The sequence below is a fragment of the Falco punctatus genome (assembly GCF_963210335.1).
Source record: "Falco punctatus genome assembly, chromosome: 6".
In the NCBI taxonomy this organism is placed as follows: Eukaryota; Metazoa; Chordata; class Aves; order Falconiformes; family Falconidae; genus Falco; species Falco punctatus.
The window spans coordinates 80,434,660-80,456,020 of record NC_137585.1 but is presented as its reverse complement, the minus strand read 5'-3'; the positions used below and the strand labels follow the sequence as shown (position 1 = coordinate 80,456,020).

The window sequence follows — 21,361 nt, the reverse complement described above, 5'->3', positions numbered from 1 at the left end:
AGTTGTTTCTTGGAGCTTTGGCATTAACTACAACTTTTACAACCGAGGTTAAGGACTACTCTCTTCAGAAAGCCTGACACAGGAGTTGTTAATGCTCCTGTCTTCAGACGCTTTCAGAGAAGATTTCCAGTAAACCACAATCCAAACAGAAGCTGAAATAGCCATAAACATATAAGGAAAGATTACTTTATTGCTTAACTATAACCTGCTCTGAGATAAAGCACAGCAACTTCGTCTTATTTTTAAACAGACCGGCTATTGTTTTCTTGCTTGACTGGCGCTAAACGAAAATACGTTTCACTGTGTGGCCTAAAGACAGATCCTATTCAGCACAGTTAAATATTTTTTGTTTTCATCTACATGTTACAGACAAAATGCCTGATCTTAAGGCACCGCTGTAAGGGTGCAAAGGTCTAAAATGCTGGCTCCGTTTGTATCTTGCAATGTGAAAAGATACCTTTACCTGCACTACCCTCTGGCAACATCAAACACACACAAGGACATTTCCACGTCATTGTACTAATTGTGGGCTACATGTCACACAAAGATCGATCCTGCAATCATTTCCAGTGTGAGAATTTTCAACGTGCACACAGAAAAACCTAACTTCAGTCAAGATTTACCTCTAAATAATTCAGGTTTCTGGCACAAAATTCTAATTATCCCTGGAGACATTTTTGAAGTGCAAAAGAAAGGAGAAAAACAGGTTAATTTCCAAGACTGTAAGGAAAAGCTTCTTTACAGGGAAGATAAGTGAAGAAAATATGTAGGAACAATAGTTTTTACATAATTTCTTTAACATTAAAATGTTTACCCACGCTTCTAACTAGGAATGAAGACTGAGAAGGCAGACACCTTAGAATATCTGAGCCAGGTTACTTAGCTCCCGTTATGTCAACTACCAGAACCAGCGCTGTCAGCTTATGTCTCAAGGAGCTGGCAACAGGCTGACTTGCAATTCCACAAAAGTGGGATGCCAGGCTGAGTTGCTTGAATCTCAGAAATGTCTTGTTTACTTAAAACTGTACTCCTTGACTTTTTCTTTGGTTTTTTTCACTTGGGTTGGGTCACAGGTCTTAAAAGAGTCCTACATGACTGACCTCTTCTAGTTGGCAGGCTTTGATGACGCTCTTGTATCGGTATTCATCATAGGATACACCAAAAATTATGTTTTCTTTTATTGTTCCAGGCATGATCCAGGAGACTTGAGGTGAAAAGGATATCCTTCCACTGTGTTTAACTTTACCCTGCGAAGGTTCCAATTCTCCCATTATCAACATCAGAAGAGAAGTCTGAAAAATCATTGACTCTTGGTTAATATATCAGAGATCTGTACAACCAAAAGAAACGCTTGCTAAGCAAAGTGAAAGTCACTTAAATGGTACATTTGTCTTTACAAGACTGTCCCTACAAGTACTGATCTAGAGCAAGCTGCAATTCGTGGAGATTTTCATGAAACATATGGTTCTGAAAGGCCTCTGAAATGAGAGAAACTTCATTCCATGAACAATCCAAATTTTGTAAGGTATCTTGTAAAAAAGGCATGCTGCTGCAAAAGTACGCAGTTTTATTTAAACTTCCAGTAATTTTATAAAGTAAAAGTGTGAGTATCTGTGAGACACATAAAGACATATAAAGTATTAGTATTTATGGAGAATGTTATTTGATTTTTAACATCAGGGATTATTTTGTGTTGTACAAAGAACAAACAATTCATGTTTACAATTCCACCAGTGTTTATAAGCCTTTTATCTGTATTGCCTTGAAAAATGCAATTTCTTTGTGTATGTATGTACAATTGCTCACAAACTACTCAGTGATCTGAATTTTCCTCTGTAACTGTTAACTCACTTACGTGAATACATGACCTAAGTAAATTTACTATTTCCCTTCATAAAAGAATTGATTGCAATTTCAATACTGACATGTTATAATTTCAAAGTTAATCAGTAGCTTGTAGTAACCTTGTCACACATCACTGGCTACTAGATCAAAGAATAGAATTGAGAAATACAAGGAAAAATATGTTACGGAGTCATTCCAGTGGTGTTCTTATCAATAATAAACAGTCAACAAAGCTGGGACGTAACAGTCAAAGATCTAAAAATCTGTCTAAGTCACAGTTTCATGCTGTCAAGCCCAGAGATCCTTTGACAAGTTATACAATATGTGGGGGGAGTCTCACAGGATTCTTTCCATTATATCAGAATCTGAATTTTCCAAAATGCTGAGTAAGAAGTTTCTGATCTTGCAAAGGACAGCCACTTAGTATGTTTTGCACACTGGATATTAAAGTACTGTATCTTGTGCTGCATAAATGGAAAAAAAAAGACAAACAACTAAACCAAATCCTATCTAATACCAAAGCAGTATTAAAGAGCTGATGTCAGGCTTCATTCTGATACAGATAAATTAAGCATACTGTCTGTTTCACATACGTGACAATTCCTGGAATATATAGTAACAGACTCAAGCAACATGAACGAAACCTTAAATTAAGAGGGTATAAGGGAAGAATAATTTTTTTTTTTTTTTGAGAGAGAGAGGGTGGTGTAAACCTTATGTTATGTAAATCTTTCCGACAATATTATAAGCCTTTTATCTTTTTTGCCTTGAAAAGTGTAGTGTGTATATACTCACACAAACTGTTCAGTGTAATCTGAATTCTCCTCTATTTCCTAAGTAGCTGAATAAAGGAGATATACATATGTCCTTCAGCACTTTCTAATTGACATTTTTGTACTGCAATTATCAACTTTAGCAATAGCCACCTGAGATTATCGGCAACATAGGAAAGCTATTCTGTTTAATTCAGAAGTATCACAGTAACATGCACCTCAACATATTAGCTTGCGGACAACCTCATGTCCTGAGTCCCTTGCTCTTTCCCATTGGTATCATTACTAGAAATAATATCGAAGACTTGATCACATTTAAATAGATGGATCCTTTGCCATTGACTCCAACAAACCAAAGATTTTTATCCTGTGCAAGTGAAAGAAATCAGAATATGTTCAGCAATAATTTGTTAAACAGGAAAAGTTGCCAAACACATAATCAATGTTTGTTTTGACTTTCACATCTCTTCAGAAAAACCAGTGAAGATGAAAGACTCATCTAATTACTTGCTGTTCAAAGTGAATAACAATATCAAAGTTCAACTAATTTTATATTAATGAGGTTAATTGGATGCATTATCTGCAAAGTAAATGTACTGATAAGATTTTGGAATTCTAAAATAATGATTAATCTAAGGCACAACTTTTCTCAGAAAGCCACCGGTTTCAGCAGCACCTCCCCAGGCTTTCACATGGGACTCAGGGAGCTCATCTGAGTGAGGCACTGCAGGAACTGTAGCACAAGCGACCAGGTATACCACATGGCCAGGGCACACATCTTAGTTAGCTGGCTAATTAGTGTCAGGCTTGTCAGGTTACTTTCCATCTTGTATTCAAATTTTTCCTTAAAATGTTAGCAAGGCTGGGGAGAAAAAAAAAAAAAAAAAAAAAAAAAAAAAGGTCTGCTCTCAACCACATTGAGCCGTCTGGATATCTACACTATGTTCTCCAGTTGACTGTTTTAAAAGCAGGGAGATTCTCACAATAAGCGTCAACTTTAGGTTTCAACCTGCATTATTCCTGCAAATCTCCTTTACTTCCTACGGGAAAATAGTTTTGTCATTAAAATTGCTGTTTCCTTACTAAGTCTGTATCCTTGTATGTACAAGAACTATCCAGCAAACTCTCTCTCATATTGGCCACAGACAAGAACTCCAAATAGCCATTGGCCATTTTATTGAAATTTACAGTTTATTCATACTCCTTCCTGCAGCCATCACTTTCACAACAAGCACAGTATAGCAAGAATACAGCAACAATGCAGGTAACAATACAGATAACAGCACAATATTGTTCTTTAAAATTATTAGGGCTTTTGTTGAAACAACAGAAATAGAAATACCTTGCCTGCTCCAGTAGATCCAGAAACAGCTAATAACTGTCCCTTTTCAATCTTGAAATTTATATCCTGAAGAACAGGAGAGGCATGAAGTGGAAAATTACTGAAGAAGAGATTGTTGTCAGTGCTAGGAGCTTTGCTGTTGTTTTCTTGGCTTGCTTTTACAAACAGCTCTCCAATTCCCTGCAACATACACAGATGTGATTTTGTATGGACATCAAAAATAAATAAAGCATGCATATGCAGGTATGTATATCATACTATGGACTTATGAAAACACTTACTTTTCTGATGTTACTTTGCCTATCTGTGTATTATTTATTATGTTCTTAAACATATATTTTTTAATTTATGTATTGGACTTGTTTCTAAGTTTGTGGACACAAACAAAATTTGCCTATTACAGAATTACATTCCAATGTTTACACGTGCCACAGCTTGATTGTTTTCAGGCTGGCTTAAATCAAAATTAACTACTTATTACAGGCCTTAACACTTATTAAAAGGTCACTCCCGAAGTTTCTCAACCACGGACAATGTGATATCATGCATTAATTACTTGCAATATATTCCTTGCCTGTTGATAGCTGAAGCCAGTTAAAATGAAGGAGTGTAGACTGCTCTTTTTAGAGAACACCAAGGCAAATATTGGTTAAAAAGAGACACACTGTTTTAATTTAGTTTGGGTAAAAGTACTAACCTCATCCCAAAAAGCTGTTACTTTGTCCAGCTCAACCCCAGTGGTTGTTAGATTATACTCCAGGGCTTTATATTCTTTTTTCAGCAAGAAATCCTAGAAAAACCATGAAAGCAGATGAGAGGAAACTGAGAGATGACTGCCATATCACATGAAGCCGTACATACTTGTCAACACTGAGCACTAGCTAGTATTTCTGATGGTGCTATTGTATTGTAGCATCTTAGAGAGAGGCATAAATATAGCTTATACAACATCTTTTGGACACAGAAATGTTCTTGAAACTACCAATTCTTTCATTGCTAGTTAAAACATAAACTTAAAGTTATTTGGTTCTAGTTTAGAAAGAATTTCAAAACTTGGCATTTCCTTTGCTTTCAGGACTTGTGTCAGGCAGCATCACCCCTTCAACCTTAATCCTTTTCAGATAAACTTTTGGGTTTGAAGTGGGATGTGGAAGGTTGCACTCTGCTAATAGTGAAACAAAGCACCTACATGCTGCTACCTCCCTATTCCAAAACTGCCAGCGTTTAAAAGGGTTAGAATCATGTCTCCCTGAAAAACAAAACAAAACAAAAAAAGGCAGATAATTATCCTGGCGAGTGCGCCACTGAAGTAGTGTAATTTCAAATGACACAAGTCAGCAACGTGACACTTTTGTTACCTTCTGGGATACTATTAGGAAAAAAGAGTAAGACTATGCTAATGTAAGAAAGATAACATGTTTATTCTATTGTTTTGTTAAGGTTATGCAGTTTGTAGGTACCATCTTTGCCTTCTTAAACTATGTGGAAACAAGCAGGTCTACATGGGCAATACAGTGGACAAACTAAGCAGATGTGGCAGAAAATCAGTTATCTACAGTAAACTTGCAAATTTCCCAAGTAAAAGAAGTGAAGTGATAAAGCAGATGGTTGAAAGGGCAGGAACCAAAAAAACTGGAAGGTCAAACACACACAGTTTATGAAAAAAAAAAAAAAAAAAAAAAAGGAAATGATAGCTAGGCTTACATAACAAAGGTGGTGGGGTCATCCAGTGGAGTTGCTGGAGCAGTGATAAAGAAAGCAGACTGACCCTGAAACACTTCATGGTCTAGAAAACATGGGTCTAGCTACAAGGGAAATACAATAACCCAGTGAACATATCTGGTCCAGTGAACTCTCTAAACTGATGAGGAAATTAAATCAGAGAAATGTATGAGTGGTTTATTACTTTTGTTTGTTTCTTGTGACAAGCAAAGAGCATTGGTGTTCTGGGATTCTGTGCATTCTATGGGGTCTACACCAAACCTGCCACAAAGAGATGACGATTTTTGGATTCTGGAGCATCCACAGAGCTAATACACACAAAGACAAGCATATGGCAAAGTAAGGGCAATGGCATGACAACCAGGCTTGCCACTTCTCTTCCCATACACTCTTCCAGAACACAGGAGAGACAGGATACCTCCACAAATGCCTAGGGAATCTGCGAGCACAAGGACTGCCTAAATTAGGCCCCAACAAGGCAGCCTTCTGAATGTCAAATAGAAAGTTTTATGGCTAGATTTCTCAAATTTTCTGCCCAGCTGAAAATCATAAAAATCCAATGCCTGCTTCTTATTCTACATTAAAGTTCAGATCTCTGATTAAGATCTTTAAGTTCCACATTAAGTATTTTTATCACACTAAAAATAATAAAACCAATGTTTTATCAAAAAACCTCTATAAATATGTAAAAAAAAAAAGCCTAAGATTTCACCCCAAAATAGAAAAATAATTACTTTGTGATTTCAGACAAGCAGATAAAACAGAGTTAATGAGAACTCACCCTGATTTAACTCTGCAGATAAGCTTCTCATGCTGGTATACGAGCAATTGATCTCAGTAGGTAAGGCAGGTCATAATTATTTGACTGGTACCTTAATTATGTTTACTACTCATAATGAATGAGGTGCACATTTGCATAAGATGCCCAGTCTCCTGCTGTTCTTGCCACTAATAGCTAGGAAAACAGAAGATCTGTGACTGCAACTACTGGAAGCCATATTATAGAAAACTGTACAAATTTTGTACTTCCTTTTCTGAAGGAAAAATCTCTTAAACACTAGAACTCATACATTTTTATTAAGTCCCTTACTCTGCAAGGAGAAGAAATAATTAAATGCCACTGTTATAAAAAAAAGCAGCGTGCAGGTAGCATAAGACTCCTGGGGTTATGCTGCCTGGGGAACCATATAACAATATCAAGATTTATAATGAATTTCATGGTGTGTAGTCAGAGCGACATATAGCATATTCAGAAAGTCTGCATAAATGCCGTGCACCCTTTTTGATCAACTGACAAGATAACATGCTATAAAGAATTAGTTTACATACTTGAGAAGGTTTTAGTGTATGTACCCTACCTGTATTTTGTTTATTGCCCCAATAGAGTCATACCAGGTCTGTACGGACCCAGGAAACTGCCTGGTCACTGTCATTCGAAGAACAATGCAGAAGGAAATGGTGGTAAATATTTTTCGGAGAATAATGCCTTTAATCAGAGCATACGGAAGCACAGCTAAAAACACAACAAAAAAGCCTGAAAAGAAGAAGGCTGAGCTGTTGAAATATCTCACATAAGCAGCTTTTCGGGTAAGCTTCAGTTCAGTTCTGTTAAAAAAATAAATACAAATAATTAGTATATGATTCCACAGTTTACATATTACAAACTTTTTGGATGGCACCGTTGGTAAACAATTAACTCAGAGGCTCATTCATCCTTCTTACTTTCTAGCATTGCAGTTGAAAAGCATTATTGCAAACAATTTTTGGACTTCAAAAATAATTGGAGCCAAATTTTGTCACCTATGTTCAGAGATGTCAGACAAAATAATAATAATACTCTATGTCATGATTTAGATACCTCGTAAACCACAAAATTCCTGGTACAACCATCTTTAAGCATCTAATGCTGTGGTATGTGATATACTCCCAGAAGTGTCAACCCATATTCACCTGGTCATCTAGGTACACAACTGCCCTAGAAATAAGACACTTGGAAACGTCAGATTTGTTATACATGGCCATAAAAAAAACCCCAAGACAAATCCACAGTTCAACTACAGTGCCATCTCCTTTTGCAGAGCACCCTACTAACAGCTTCACCCACGAAGTAAGGTGTCAGTTAACCTCAGCTTGAAGAGGTGGAAGGCAGGGAGTCTGCTCTCCACCTCCCTTTCTCCATAGAAGCTCAATCTAGAGAGTAGCTTACTGACTGCTGTGCTGTCAGGAATGCAACTGGTGATTACTCTTAGCTGCTTCCACAATGTCTATGTATCTTACAGCAAGCTTTCACATAAAAAGAGAAACAATCCAGGGAACGTAATTCATTTTCTGACTTGATAGCTCTAACTCACAGTGCTGAAGCTTTCTGCTGACTGTTCTCGTTTTGACGCTGTTCACATTCCCCAGGTGCCCTGCATCTCAGCTTTGCCTGAACATCGGCACCTCTGCTGCAATGAAAGAGCAATTGCTCTGCTGCAAGAGCAATTAACTGGGGCTAGAGATTGAGCTAGACCCCCAAGGCACCCATTCACTGGGCGAGTGCTCTAAGGACTGGGATACTGTGCAGAAGTTCACAGTCATGCTGGTGATAGTAATACCTGGCATTACAAGGCCGCGCACCGTAATCTTTATGTGTCTGCTGATATTAAGCCAGTGTCTGCATGAAAAGTCCATCCAGGATTTTAGACCTGTACGGAACCCCCTTTCAGCTCCACACCGCATGCACGAGACATCCATACGCATCCAGCATCTTACCAACTTTTGTCAGCCAAAGTGTTCTTGGAAGATCCTGACAGAAAATCTGAGTTCAGCCCATTTTGGAGCAGGGTGCCTAGCACTTCTTGTTAAGTCTGTATTTCACTAGAGGCCTGAAGAAAGTAGCCAAGGCACGCAGGTCACCACCATAGTAGTAGCCACTGCCCTGAGGTCCCTCCAGAGCTTCTACGAGACTGTGGATGGCAGCACTGAATAGGGTTAACAGAGATTTTGGGGCCTGGTAATTGTCCAGTACCACACAAATGACTGGGTGAAAACTACCATAAAGCTCCCCAGTGCTGAATCACACAGCTGCTACTCCAAAGAGGGAGAATCAAAGTACTACTAACCCTTTTCAGTATGCTCCCAAGTACCAGCCGCAAGCAAAAGTTTTCCAGAGGTGGGTCTGTCTGTGATACAGGCTTGAGAGCTCTGTAAATTAAGCACTTATTTGGGACAGACCCTGCTGACACAATATGGGCACTTGAGAGAGATGTAAGAGACACTATGAGCCTTGTGCATGTGTAGGGTGTAGACCAGCATATGCCTGTTTTTGAAGTGATGCTACAAGAATCAGTACAAATACACAAGCTTGAGATTCTTTGTTTTATATAAAGACGTATCTTCCCCTGACAAAGTATAGAGACTTCCAGCCTTGGACTTCACTCTCTGCAGCGCTATGCTATGGTTCAGGGGACCAGTTCGGTGGTGTGGTTTTTCACTTCTCTGAATACATTGCATAGCCTATAGGAGTGCAGGTATGTTTGTTCAGACACCTGTTACAAACAGTTATTATCAGTAGACTTAAAAGGGCACACAGGAGACAGATCACATTGGTCCCCCTGAAGTGTCACAATTCCCCAGGGGAGTCTGCGTGCAGCAATGTTACACCTTCAGGATGGCCAGCCCTGGCAGCTCAAGTCTACCAGAGTAAAGGGCACTGGTCTATCTAGTTCATTAGAGTTGATTAAACTGGGTTGCATCAGAAAATGTCAGCATGCAGAAGCAGTTTGATAACAACTGAGTTGTAACACACTGTTGCTAAAATACAGGCATGGCTTCACACACACTGTCTCATTTCCTACCAGCTTAAGCCAACTGACTGGGGGGCCCTGCAGAGCTGATTTCAGCAAGCAAAATTCAACAGAAACTGACATTCCTAGGTTGACCTGCTCTGGTGATATCTTCACCAAGTGACCTCCTGGATAACTCAAAAAAATATTGTATTTTGGTGCAGAGAAGTAGAAGAGAGATACTTTGATTTTGTAATATTGTTAGCATTCTTGTCTTTTAAAAATGTAACAAAGATTGAATTCCAGCATCACAAAATTCACTATAAATTATTTTAGAAAACAGAGATCATAAAATGACAGTCCTTTTTCCAGGTTTCTGTGACCATTTTGTGAATTAAAATTTATTTAATTCATTTCAACAGGATTTGCTTACAAGATGTGGTCTCAAATTTTCTAAAAGCAATTCATGTGGCTATTGACACAAGGGGAATCCTAACCTGCTTCCATCCTTGAGCTGGAATTCATGACCTGGATTCAGACTGATTTTTCTCTGATCATTTATAGTAAATCACTGCAAATTTCCCTATCTTCCTTATTCTAAAGGTAAGGAATAATCTCTTAAGGTAAGGAATTCAGGTCTTTCTCTGAATTGTCTTTCACAAAGCAGCTGAACAAGATGTTTGTGTAATAATATAGTTTCATCTCTTTTATTTACATGATAATATGACACTTATATTTCTTTTATTTTCCCAATCACACACCTGGCACAGAATTTTAGTTCTCTGTAAAGGACTAAACAAACACATGGGACAGCTTTAGTGCAGCACCACCCACCAATCAATATATCACTTCTCCTCCCTTCCCTTAGGACTGACTCCCTGTTGGTAATAAAGACCTCCTTCTCATAGCTCTCAGCTAACTAGGTTAGCTCTTTTATCTCCTTTCTACTTCAGGTCTTGGTAGTTCCAGTTCAATCTTGATACTAGTTGAAGAGATAAGCATTACTCAAGGCTATCTACAGACCATAAACGTTAAGGCAAATGTGCAGGATGAATACATGAAGCTGCACTACTTTAATCCTTTCAGAGATTGCATGTAACATTTAAAACCAGCTTTATTGCATTTCTCAGAAAATAGCTTCAGAGGACTCATACTGTTTCCTTCATCGCAGAATAGGAAAGTCTATAAAACCTTATGTAATCATCACAAAAGAGCTTTTTATTGTAAGATCAGGATAGGGTTGGCCAGAAACAAACACAGATGCCACAATTGTTTTACCTGCGCAAACTAATGAGTGAAGTATCATAATAACAAATGAGGAAGCAAGTTTAAAAAAAAATAAAAATCACCTCCAGAGTGAACTTGACAAATTGGGGAAAAAAACAAGCTGCAGTGTGGGAATGCACAGTGACTCTACGAAGGATTAAAATTTGTGTGCTTTACTTAACTAACAAGACCACAGATGGTGTTCATAGCCACCTAATATTTTCTTTCTGAGCATATAAAAATTTTGACTAACAAATGAGAACACTTACTCACGGATGCTTTCAATCATTTTTTCCATTGCATCTTCCCAACAATAGGCTTTAACCGACTGTATATTTTCAATTATTTCTGAGGTGATGACAAGTCTCTCATTGATCTTTCCTGCCCTCTTATTCCTACAAAGTAAAAAAGCAACAGGTCAATCTTCATCTTTTCCTTCCTGTATAGTTAGTTTGTATCCCATTATATATCTTACAAAACCACTTTCCCTATATACCTACACTTAAAATGTTTATTTTAACAGCAATATTAGGAAGAATGTGAAAGAAGTTATTAGAAATCTAGTAATTGTTTTAGCAAGGAAAAGATACAAGCTCTAAAAAGAATAAATAGACTCACTTATTTTAAAACAAGGAGTTTTAATTCTACAAAGCATTAGCACTATTTACTGCCCTTTAAACCATTAATTTTAAGTTTAGACAGCTGCCGCTAAATAAGTAAAGGCTTGTCCATGACTTCACCAACACAGCCAACACTCTTTGGACTACTCTTTTGTAATAATGTCATAACTAGAGACTCTTAAGTGGTATAAACTTGTTAAACCAATGTGTTTCAGGAAAATATATTGAAATATTTTAAAAGTCTCATCACCTGTATTTCATCATCATTTGTCCCAGCCAGGCTTGGAAAAAGGCCAGGACTATTAGAAAAGCAAGTCCAGAAAATGCAGAAGCTTCTAACATATCCCAGAGCAGTCCCATCAGCAGTGCCACCTGTAAAGGTGCAATCCATACAAAATGAGCCAGGGCAAGACCCTGTGGAAGCAGAAAAAAATAATAATACAAGTTACAGATATGCTCTGAAAACTACATGAAAAAGAAGTCGTCATTAAACTGACACTTTGAAAAATGTAATGAAGAATGGTACCAGTATTTCCAGTAGTAGAACAAGTTTATAAAGGAGGATTTGTGATCCTGAGCACATTGCATACTGGATGTTAATTATGATGACAGTGCAGGAATACATATACATTCCACACCTAAACTTTCATTTTTGTAAGGCAAAGTTCAGTCTGCAATTGTCTCTTTGCTATGTACATGCATGAGGAAAAATCCCAGCTTTGTAAAAGTAAACAGAATTTTCCATGAATGCTGGCTTTTTCAACCACTGCAAGATGAGAAAAATACACAGAAAAGTACAGAAAAAAGTACTGAGAGTGATTTAATCTGTTATAGGAGGAATATATTACTTTGGTGAAGAGATGTCTGTTGCGTGAGCACAGCTAATTAAAAACAGATTGCTGCCTACTTCAGCCACATTCCTTCACATTGGGGAGATTTTGGACTGAATGCTGTGATAAGGCTGCACAGGGGTCTGTGATACAGCAGCTACACTGCAGCAATGATAGGTCACTTGTCCTAGCTTGTTCAGCGCTAGCTGATATTGCTCTATATAGTAAAACAGTGCTTAAAGGAAATACACCCTACAGTTCCAGCCGTGTGCCTACGTCTCTCGTCTCTCTGATCTTGCTTCTTCCATAGGAAGCAAACCTCATCCTACCAATGGGCCAATTAAGCATACAGGCTGAACAGAAGGTCATAAGAGTTTTCAGTCCCCAAAGCCATTAGCAGGGATTTACCTCTGCATCTTTAACAAAAGAGAAGTTTTACAAGAGACTTTGAAAGTGCTAACATGGATGTGTTGGGAATGACTCTTAATAAGGTCTTATGTCAACACTTAATCACTTTTAGCAGAGTGGGTAATAGCAGTAACAGGATGCTGAACAACATCGCTTGTTCAACAGCAGGAACAGACTGGATTACCTCAGTAAAAAGGTACAATGGTCAGGAAAAAAAAAAAAAAAAGAGTATGGAAAGACTGAAGCAGCAAGTTCTGACCTCTGTGAAACCAACTGCGTAACCCAGAGGTTCCCTGGCAGGTTTTCACTGGAGTGTAGAACAAGCATGTTTTTATGGTATATTTGGTTTTTATGTTTCCTCTACTAATCAGCATAGGAGATAAAGGATGTCGTAAGTATCAGAATGAGCATTTCCATGACCACATGCCGACACATTTTCTTAAGGTAGTGATTCATTTTCTATCTACAATGAGCACTCAGTGCAGTTTGCCATTTAGCTCCTTCCTTCCTTATTATTTGTCGTGAACAGCTTTAAGTATTGCATTTTTATTTGATGGATCATCAAGTAGATTAAGTAACTGATGACATACCTCATCAAATTTGTTCAGATTGTTGGAAAGAAGACTGACCAACTGGCCAGTACTTATTTTATCTAGAACTCTGCTTGACAGTTTTAAAATCTGTAAAAGAAAACAAAACCATAGAAAAATGGCTATGTAACCCATCCCCCAAAAATAATAAATACAGATAAAAATAATAAGCAATGGTACAGTAGTATAAATAACAATTCACTTATCTGCTTATGCTACAGTCTCATTAAACTTGTTATTTATGTTACTTGAATTTTATATAGCCACTAAATTGCTTTACAAATATTGACTTATCGACTCAGTCCTTGCTTTCTGTTGAATATTTTATGTATATAGATATATATGCAAATCTTAATTAAGCATGCATGCTGTGTGCTGCTGTGCATCCTCAAAAAACTCCTACTGTGCCTATCTTGGCAAATATTTTTGAAAGATGTTTTCACAGTGAGCTTTATACTAGAGTAACTAACATGTTTGTTTAAATTAGCTGCTTTTGGTATGGGTAAAACTAAATACCTTTTTAAATCTTTGGATTTGTGAACATGCAACGCATCAGTATCTGAGATCTCACACAGTATCATTCAAACTCATTCCCTTCTATGTTATATTTATTGTTTAAAACTTCTTCTCTAATCCTCTTTTGAAAATATTCTTTGGCCACCAGCACATGTTATTCTTCCTTTGCAATACACATGCATAACAGGAGCACAGTGGTAGAACAATTAAGGCACCTCACCACATATCAAGCAGGTCTGAACTCACACAGAGGCTGACTTCAGGCAAAGCAGCTGTAGATAAGTATTTAATTCTTTGGACTTAGGAAATGGAGAGCTGTCAGACATGTTAGGCACATTATTCTTTTGTGTGCTTTGTGTACCTTGACTAACAAAACTATCAATCTTTCAACGAACTGGCCTAAAAGTTACGTAGGCTACAGACAGAGGTTTGGCTTTGAGTGTACATGAAACAATTACCTTCTTATAAATCAAGCTAAACATAGCTATCCTCATTTGCATTCCTATATGATGAAGACCAAATATAGCAGGGTGTAGGAGTAGTGTTCTCACAAGGAAGAGAAGGCACAAGCCAATGCCCAAGTAATAGGCTATGGATCTTTCATCGGAGTTGTCCGGATCATAGGAAGCTATTATTCTTCCCAACAGAAGGGGCTGCACAGATTTGGTGACTTCCTGCAGATGGAAACAAGTAAAATAATTTTGGTCAGTAGTTTGTTCATTTTTTCAAAATGGTTAACATTTGAATTTTTAAAATTTGAATTCACGTCCTTCCAACTGAGATTTACAGCTTTATATCTTAAAAGAGGAAGTGAGGTCTGTTTGCTGCACAAACCACAGAAAGTTGCAATAATTGCCCAGGAGAACAGACAACTTATTGGTGTCCTAACCTGTGATACTCCTGCAACTCCATCAAAGCAAATCTAGTTTGTAAATTTAGTTTGATAACTTTCTACAAAAGTGACAAATGAGATCAGCTTCCAACATTTACTTTTCAGAGTTGTAATAGATTAGCAACGTCATATGACTGAATCCAGTTTATCAGGCCAGATATCTGTTTTGGCCCCTAGGGAACAGTTCTCACTGCACTTTACTGGACCTACAGGACACAGGAAGACTCACAGCTCCTGAAGTGAACATCAACAGAAAAACACAGTGAGGATATAGGTAAAACAAAGTAAATGGAAATAGCAACAGAATAAAAATATAAACAATTTGGATCATCCTACTCAACAGTTCTAGACATCACACCCACGGCTGTAACAAAAGCAGGATGAGAGGGCCTAAATAGTAGGGGAAGCAAGTTTAATAAAAGTCCCAGAGAGAAACCAGTGCCTCCTGCATTGGCAGCCCCAGCACTTCTCATTCCAAGATGAGCAACATGGCAGAGAACCAGAGCAGGAGATGAAAAAGTGGCAGTATCAAACTGCTAAACTGCAAGGCATCCAAATGACCTGCTATAGCCCTGACTTTACCTCAGCCTGCTATTACATTTGTCTTTAGCCTCCTTTTCTGTTGTAATTAAACCTCACTAGCATTATCTCACCATTGCCTTCCATTTCCCTTCATGGCCCCATCATTCTCATACTTTCACTCCCATAACCTCATTCTTGTCCATCTCCTTCTCTTGCCTCCTCTTTCCTTCCCCAGTCCTTCCTGAAGAGCTGCAAAAAATCAGTGTGCTTCAGTTTGCTTCATCTTCTGCACGGGCTTCTGAGGGGTATGAAGTATGTGTGTGCTCCCTTGTTTCATTGTTATATTCAGCATAAAAATACCTAGTGCTTAGAACTTTTATGCATGTCTCCTTATCCTTCCTTCTGCTATGTCTCTGCAGAAATAATCTGATACTTAAAAAACAACAAAAAACTATTGAATTCTTTTTTGTACAGATGTGTTAAATTCTGCCAAAATGTTATTAGTACTGCCTTCCAGCTGAAAACCACACAGACCACCATACAGTGCCTCAGAGAGAAGTGAACTAGTGAAGTACAGCTGTAATTAATGTTTTACAGTGTTAAATAGATTGGGAAAATCCCCTTTAATTTTTCCCTTCTCCTTTAGGTTCCTTTTGGTCTCTTGTACACGAGCCTAAGTACTTCCACAACCTGTACTGTAACCCTTTCTGAATGTCACTGTTGGTGGAGCTGATATTCATCATTCACTTCTTTCCACAGAAGATATGAAATTTTACATCTCAAATAGCATACCTGTGCTACACACTACATTTCCCACATTAAACACCACTCTGCCCCAACACAAGTGCTGTAAACCTGGAGCCAGCTTTGACAAAGACTTCAATGTTATTACTAGGCAAAGGGAGGAGTGTTTATTAAAACACACATGATCCAAGGCAGCTGTGCTTAGACCATATGCATTCCAAAGTGGCAAACCAAAACTCCCCAAAACTCACAAAATACAAAACAGTCACCTCTCAAGGACAACGTGGTGCTCTCATACTAAGAGATTCCAAGATAAGGTTTTATATATATGCTGAAAATAGGATTATTTTTTTTATGTATTTACTCTTATTCCAATGAAAATGCCATGCTTTGCTGCTGTGTTTGTTGTGACTATAAAGGTATTGCATACATGCCTAGCTTGCTGGGAAAAAAGGTGATTTACAGACTAAGGATAGAATAATGGCTGGCAATGAGCCAAATCATTTGCTATCTCATGGGGTGTAAAAATCTACTGGTTTACAGTGCAAATTTATCAGTTTATGTACCAAAGATACTATTATCTAGTCTACATACAAATGAAAGCAGAACTACCTGTTTTTCATTTTTCTTGTAACCTCAAAATTACCCACTGATATAAATATGGATAAATAAACTGATCAGAATGACCTGCCTAAAAAAAGGAATGAGATGTGTGCACCCGACAGAAAAATCAGTTTTCAAGAGTCGTGTTTTTCCTTCTCCTGTCCTTGCTCTTCCCTCTGCATTCATCATAGGCCATTAAGAAACTCAGAAATGCCCTCCTTACAGAAACTTTAATTAAAAAGCAAAGATCTGAAAAATAAGAGTATGACACAGGATGGGCTAATCTGACCTGGTATGGCTATTCTTACGCAAGGATAACTTTTACATTACGTGTATCCCCCATATGCTCAATCACTCTGTATTTGAATACAATAATGCACATCTCTGTTTTGGCATGTGCCCAAGAAGTGCTTCAGGACTTTCATGTCCCTCCCTGCCTCCTCACTCACACCCATGACCTATATGTGAGAGCTTCAGGAAATCCTCATTAGGGTCCTTTGGGATATGATACCAAAACCATTTCTAAGTTAATATTAGCAGCTGCTGTGCCTGAGTAGAAATATACATTTAATGGGGATGAATATAAGAGAAAAATGTAAGTAGAATCAAACTGATCCTCACAGCAAAGTACCCAATTTGTTAGCCAGCGTGTTGCTAAAAAGCAAGATTTTTGTTTCACTGCCATACCACCTGTTCTTTAAATTGTAAGACATGTCTGCTGATGAGGTGAAGCGTGGAAGCTGCTTTGAACAGCAGGGGAACGGATACATTAAGTGCAGTAACTCAACGTGCCTAACACAACACGATTTATGAGGAAGAGTCGTAGTGCTCTAGGGGGCCAGAGCACAAGTGTCCATCCTGCAATAACATCATTACCTACGGCGCGTGAGGGCAAAGGGAGAGATGGAAAAAATACTAGATCTAATGAGAGCAAAGCGATGCCAGTTGCAACAACAACTACAAAAACAGCAGGGATGTCAGCAGAGTTTAAACGACAGTCCAAGAAAGGTGCCGTGAAAACAGCTCAGGGATTAGACAAGAGAAGAGCTGAAAGGAAAGTGAAGTTCAAAAGAACACACAACTTGGTTACACCTATGCCAATACGGCACAACATCCTGTCCCCATTCAAATTAATGGCAAAGCTCCCATTAATTTCCGTGCGCAGGGCCTGAAAAGAACACCAGCAACTTTAGAAGCAAGTTTTTCCTCTTGGAGCTTTCAATAAAATGAAGACTAATGATAATGGAATCACTAATTTAAACTAAGATTTAATCTTTCCATGTTCATTGTGAAAGGTGCAGATTTTGTTTCCTATGTGCTGAATTGCACAGCTGTGATTTCTTAAAGAAATGGGAAAAAAAAACCAAACAACCAAACAACAAACACCCAAACAAATGAAAAAAACCCAACCAACAAACACCCAAACAAACAAACAAACCTCAAAGAATATGACTCAAAAATCCTGCAGTCCTCACCTGGTCTAAAATTACACTCCGTTAAAGAAGTCCACACAGAGAAATCAACATTGCACAATCCCACACATTTATGCCCACACATACTCCACTTGCCTTTATTCTGGGCAAGGAAATTACCCTCAAAACTGCCTGCAAAAGCCCTCAGATACTGCTGAGCTTTTAACAGGAATGCATTACTGTAAAAGTTCTGGCTGGCAGGTTCTGCAGGAATACCTATTATAGTATATGGTAGGCTAAATTTGTAGAACTGTTGTTTTGGGTTTTTTTTTAAAATACAAATCTGACATGAATAAGAAGTTGCTGGCTTGGTGAGAAGAAAGGTTAGAATATTAAAGGCAGTAATTAGATGTCAGGAGCACATAAAAGACAGAATTGGGTAGAAGTCCACAAAGAAGGGGTCTCATCCCAGAGAAGAGTTGCCAAACAAGGTGAAAGAGTATAGAGAGAAGGGTTATTATGCAGCCCCTTAAACAGCCATCTAGGACAGAGCCTCTTGCTGACTGCCCTACCTGGACAAAGACAAACCATTAATTCACTCATCAATTTCCACTCTAGCCACGTTGCCTCCTGCCAGCCCTGCACAACACTTAAAACACCTAGAAGGTAGCCCAGGGTTTGATGCAGAAAAGCCCTCCAGAGTGAGCACAGACAGCACCATAACCATCATCTCCTCTCCCTTCTGCTCGTGCAGCCCTTCTGCACAAGGGCGGCAAGCACAGCACTTCGCTTCAAACCAGCTCTGCAGCAGCAGTGACCATAGACTGAGGCGAACGGCAGTGAGAAGAGACCTGCGGGTCTTCACTAGTGAGAAGAGTCCAGCAAGCTGGAGAAACTTAAACTGCGAGAGAACAGAGTTGGCTTGGGAGCTAATTTCTTGATTTCCCCTATTTTGAATCAGAATTTCTGTACACGCAGAATGTGTATCTATCCACAAAGAAAGAAAGAAGCAGAAAGATAAAATACAAAGAACTTTTTCACTCTAGGTTTTATTTTTCAAACCAAGCCTTGATGCTGAGAAATTTCAGAGTTGTTCTTTATGAGCTACACCTGGGGGACAGTCTAAATGTGATTGCAAAAGATTAAGGCCTATAGGTTGAGGGGTTTTTATTTTGCCATGAAGCACCATGACAGACTGAAGTATGTCCTACATTTTTCATAGAGTGAAAAGACTGTGAATGATGCATTTTAAGGGAAGCAATTTCCATTTTCTTTAGAGAATTTCTTCTTTTTTCTGTAGACCATTTTACTTTGTGACTTGCTGATTCTATTACTGATGCTTATTTCCCCTGAACATGGTGTTACAAGAGAAAAAAGCAGTCAGGTTTTCCATAATTCTTGAGGGAAAATTCAATCTGAAGTGAAATTGTAGTCAACTATAATTTATCAAAATCAAATCAACAGCGATCTAAACCAGAACATTCACATCATTAGCAGTTCAAATTAACACACTTAGGAATATTTTACAGGACTTTCATCACAGGACTCTAAATACATTTACCTATTTTGTAAACTGCAAGATCAGCCTGTTTTTCGTACAGCCGTGTAAACAGGAGGGACTCCATGGAACTTTATTGGAGTGGAACCATTCCAGCATAAAACTATCCGAAGTCAGGCTCCAAATTCAATGCTTAACCTGAAAAACGCTCTTTGGCCTGAAACACTGCCTGGTGCATTAAAAATTTTCACCCTTAAAAGGTCTGCATGTAGTTAAGGACTTGTGTTTTAGTTTTCAGGATATTCTTACTTATGTTTCAAGTGTTTTATACAGAATTATTAAAAATTGAGGGTATAAGTGTTGGTGTGGATTCACTTAGCATATATCTTGCATGGCTACCACAGAGCAGATTATGACCTTTCTTCGTCTACCTACTAGAAGATCTACCTAACTTGAAATTTTCCTTCTACAAGGAGTCAGCAGCAAGTTCATAGGCATGATGGCAACTCTTCACACTACTCTGCCTTTTCTACCAGGGAGAGGAGTCATTCTAATGGGCATGAAGGTTTGTATTTCTGTAACTGCTATTCTCTTAGATTAGTTCCTTGGGATACTTTATAGAAAGCCCAAAGAAAAGAGCAGTTTAGTTTTATATAGCAAACAATATGAACTTATTTGTGGGCTATTTTCCATAAATTCCCCTTACATTCTTCTTCTGTCCAATCCATGATCTTGAGAGTACAGCGAGACTAGACAATATTCAACAGTAATGCCAGTGGAATTAGTTCCTTTCTGTATCAGCCTTCCAAAAATAAAAATCTGGCTTAAAGATCCATCTAACATCTGAAAACACTGACTATCTGAGCACATCTGACCACTTCAGACCATTTGGGCTATTATAGCTGCAGTTTCTGATACCAAAGCATTTTGAACAGAGAAGCATGGAACGTAATATCTCACTTTTACTATTAAATTGCAGACACTTGAAAATAACATGGATATTTAACGTACATATTGTTTAACAGTATTTTTCAGATTTACACTCTGACTATCCAACACACCTAGTGAGACACGAGTAATAATAAACTATTTTCACAGCTCCTAACCCCAGTGATAGGATTGTCAAACAGGTGCATTTGGTAAGTCAGGGTAATCCTAACTAACGTGTTGGAAAGGTGATAAACATAATCAGTTCAGACCTTCACATCAAATTCCTGATCATATACATTGGAGCACTAACAGCACCAAGATCCAAGCATATTTCACATGGCTATTTATGCAGAATTGTTACCACTAATGAAGACAACTTCTTTACTGCATACATAAATCTAAATAAAGCATTTAACTATGAAGCTGAATGACAGTCACTTTGATAAAATTGACTGAATCATGTGAAATTGCACTGTCATTTATTTTAAGGTAAGGGTAGAAAACTCTTTAGAAACAACTTAGAAACCATAAGATGAGAAAATAATTAGTTCAGTTCAGCAGCGATACAAAACTTCGGTTGCTCTACCCGTACTTGGAGAAGCATATGCCAGCACCTAGCACTATGTACATTTCAAAATTATTAATATGTATGTTTAAAAGATATTAAGACATTATCAGAAAATATTTTTTTTATGAAGGTCCCTGTGTATCTCTCTGTATTTATCATCTTCAAAAGCAATAGAAAGAGCAAAATCTGTAGCTATTCACAGGATTCTGTATTAATTTAGTAATCCCAAAGACTTAGACCTATTTATGGAACACTGAAAGTCTGCTGAAGAGAAGAACAAATCTTACCCCTAAATATAACATTATTCCATAGAACATAAATTTCCAGAAAAAGCATCGTCGAAGAGCATTAATAAGTTTGGGTTTTTTCTTCGAAGTTGCCAGCTCTCTGTCCCACTCTCTGAAAAGGAACCGAAAAACAAGACTGTTAAGTTGCAAGAGCAAATACATGGGTCTCTGGCTCTGACATACTTCAGTTCACTCAAGTATATCCAAGGAGACTTAGCTAAGGTGA

General features: G+C 38.0%; 1 protein-coding gene across 2 annotated transcripts in view; it reads right to left on the bottom strand.

The window, feature by feature from the left end:
- Positions 1-21,361, bottom strand: part of CFTR (CF transmembrane conductance regulator) — a 96,564-nt gene that overhangs the window by 58,411 nt on the left and 16,792 nt on the right. For both annotated transcript variants that reach the window (XM_080390995.1, XM_080390994.1), the window contains exons 3-11: positions 21,136-21,247; positions 14,138-14,353; positions 13,164-13,253; positions 11,586-11,749; positions 10,985-11,110; positions 7,041-7,287; positions 4,658-4,750; positions 3,961-4,140; positions 1,101-1,292 (exon numbers count right to left, since the gene is read on the bottom strand). In XM_080390995.1, the coding sequence (XP_080247121.1) occupies positions 1,101-1,292; positions 3,961-4,140; positions 4,658-4,750; positions 7,041-7,287; positions 10,985-11,110; positions 11,586-11,749; positions 13,164-13,253; positions 14,138-14,353; positions 21,136-21,247 (1,420 nt within the window). The remainder of the gene's footprint in view (positions 1-1,100; positions 1,293-3,960; positions 4,141-4,657; positions 4,751-7,040; positions 7,288-10,984; positions 11,111-11,585; positions 11,750-13,163; positions 13,254-14,137; positions 14,354-21,135; positions 21,248-21,361) is intronic.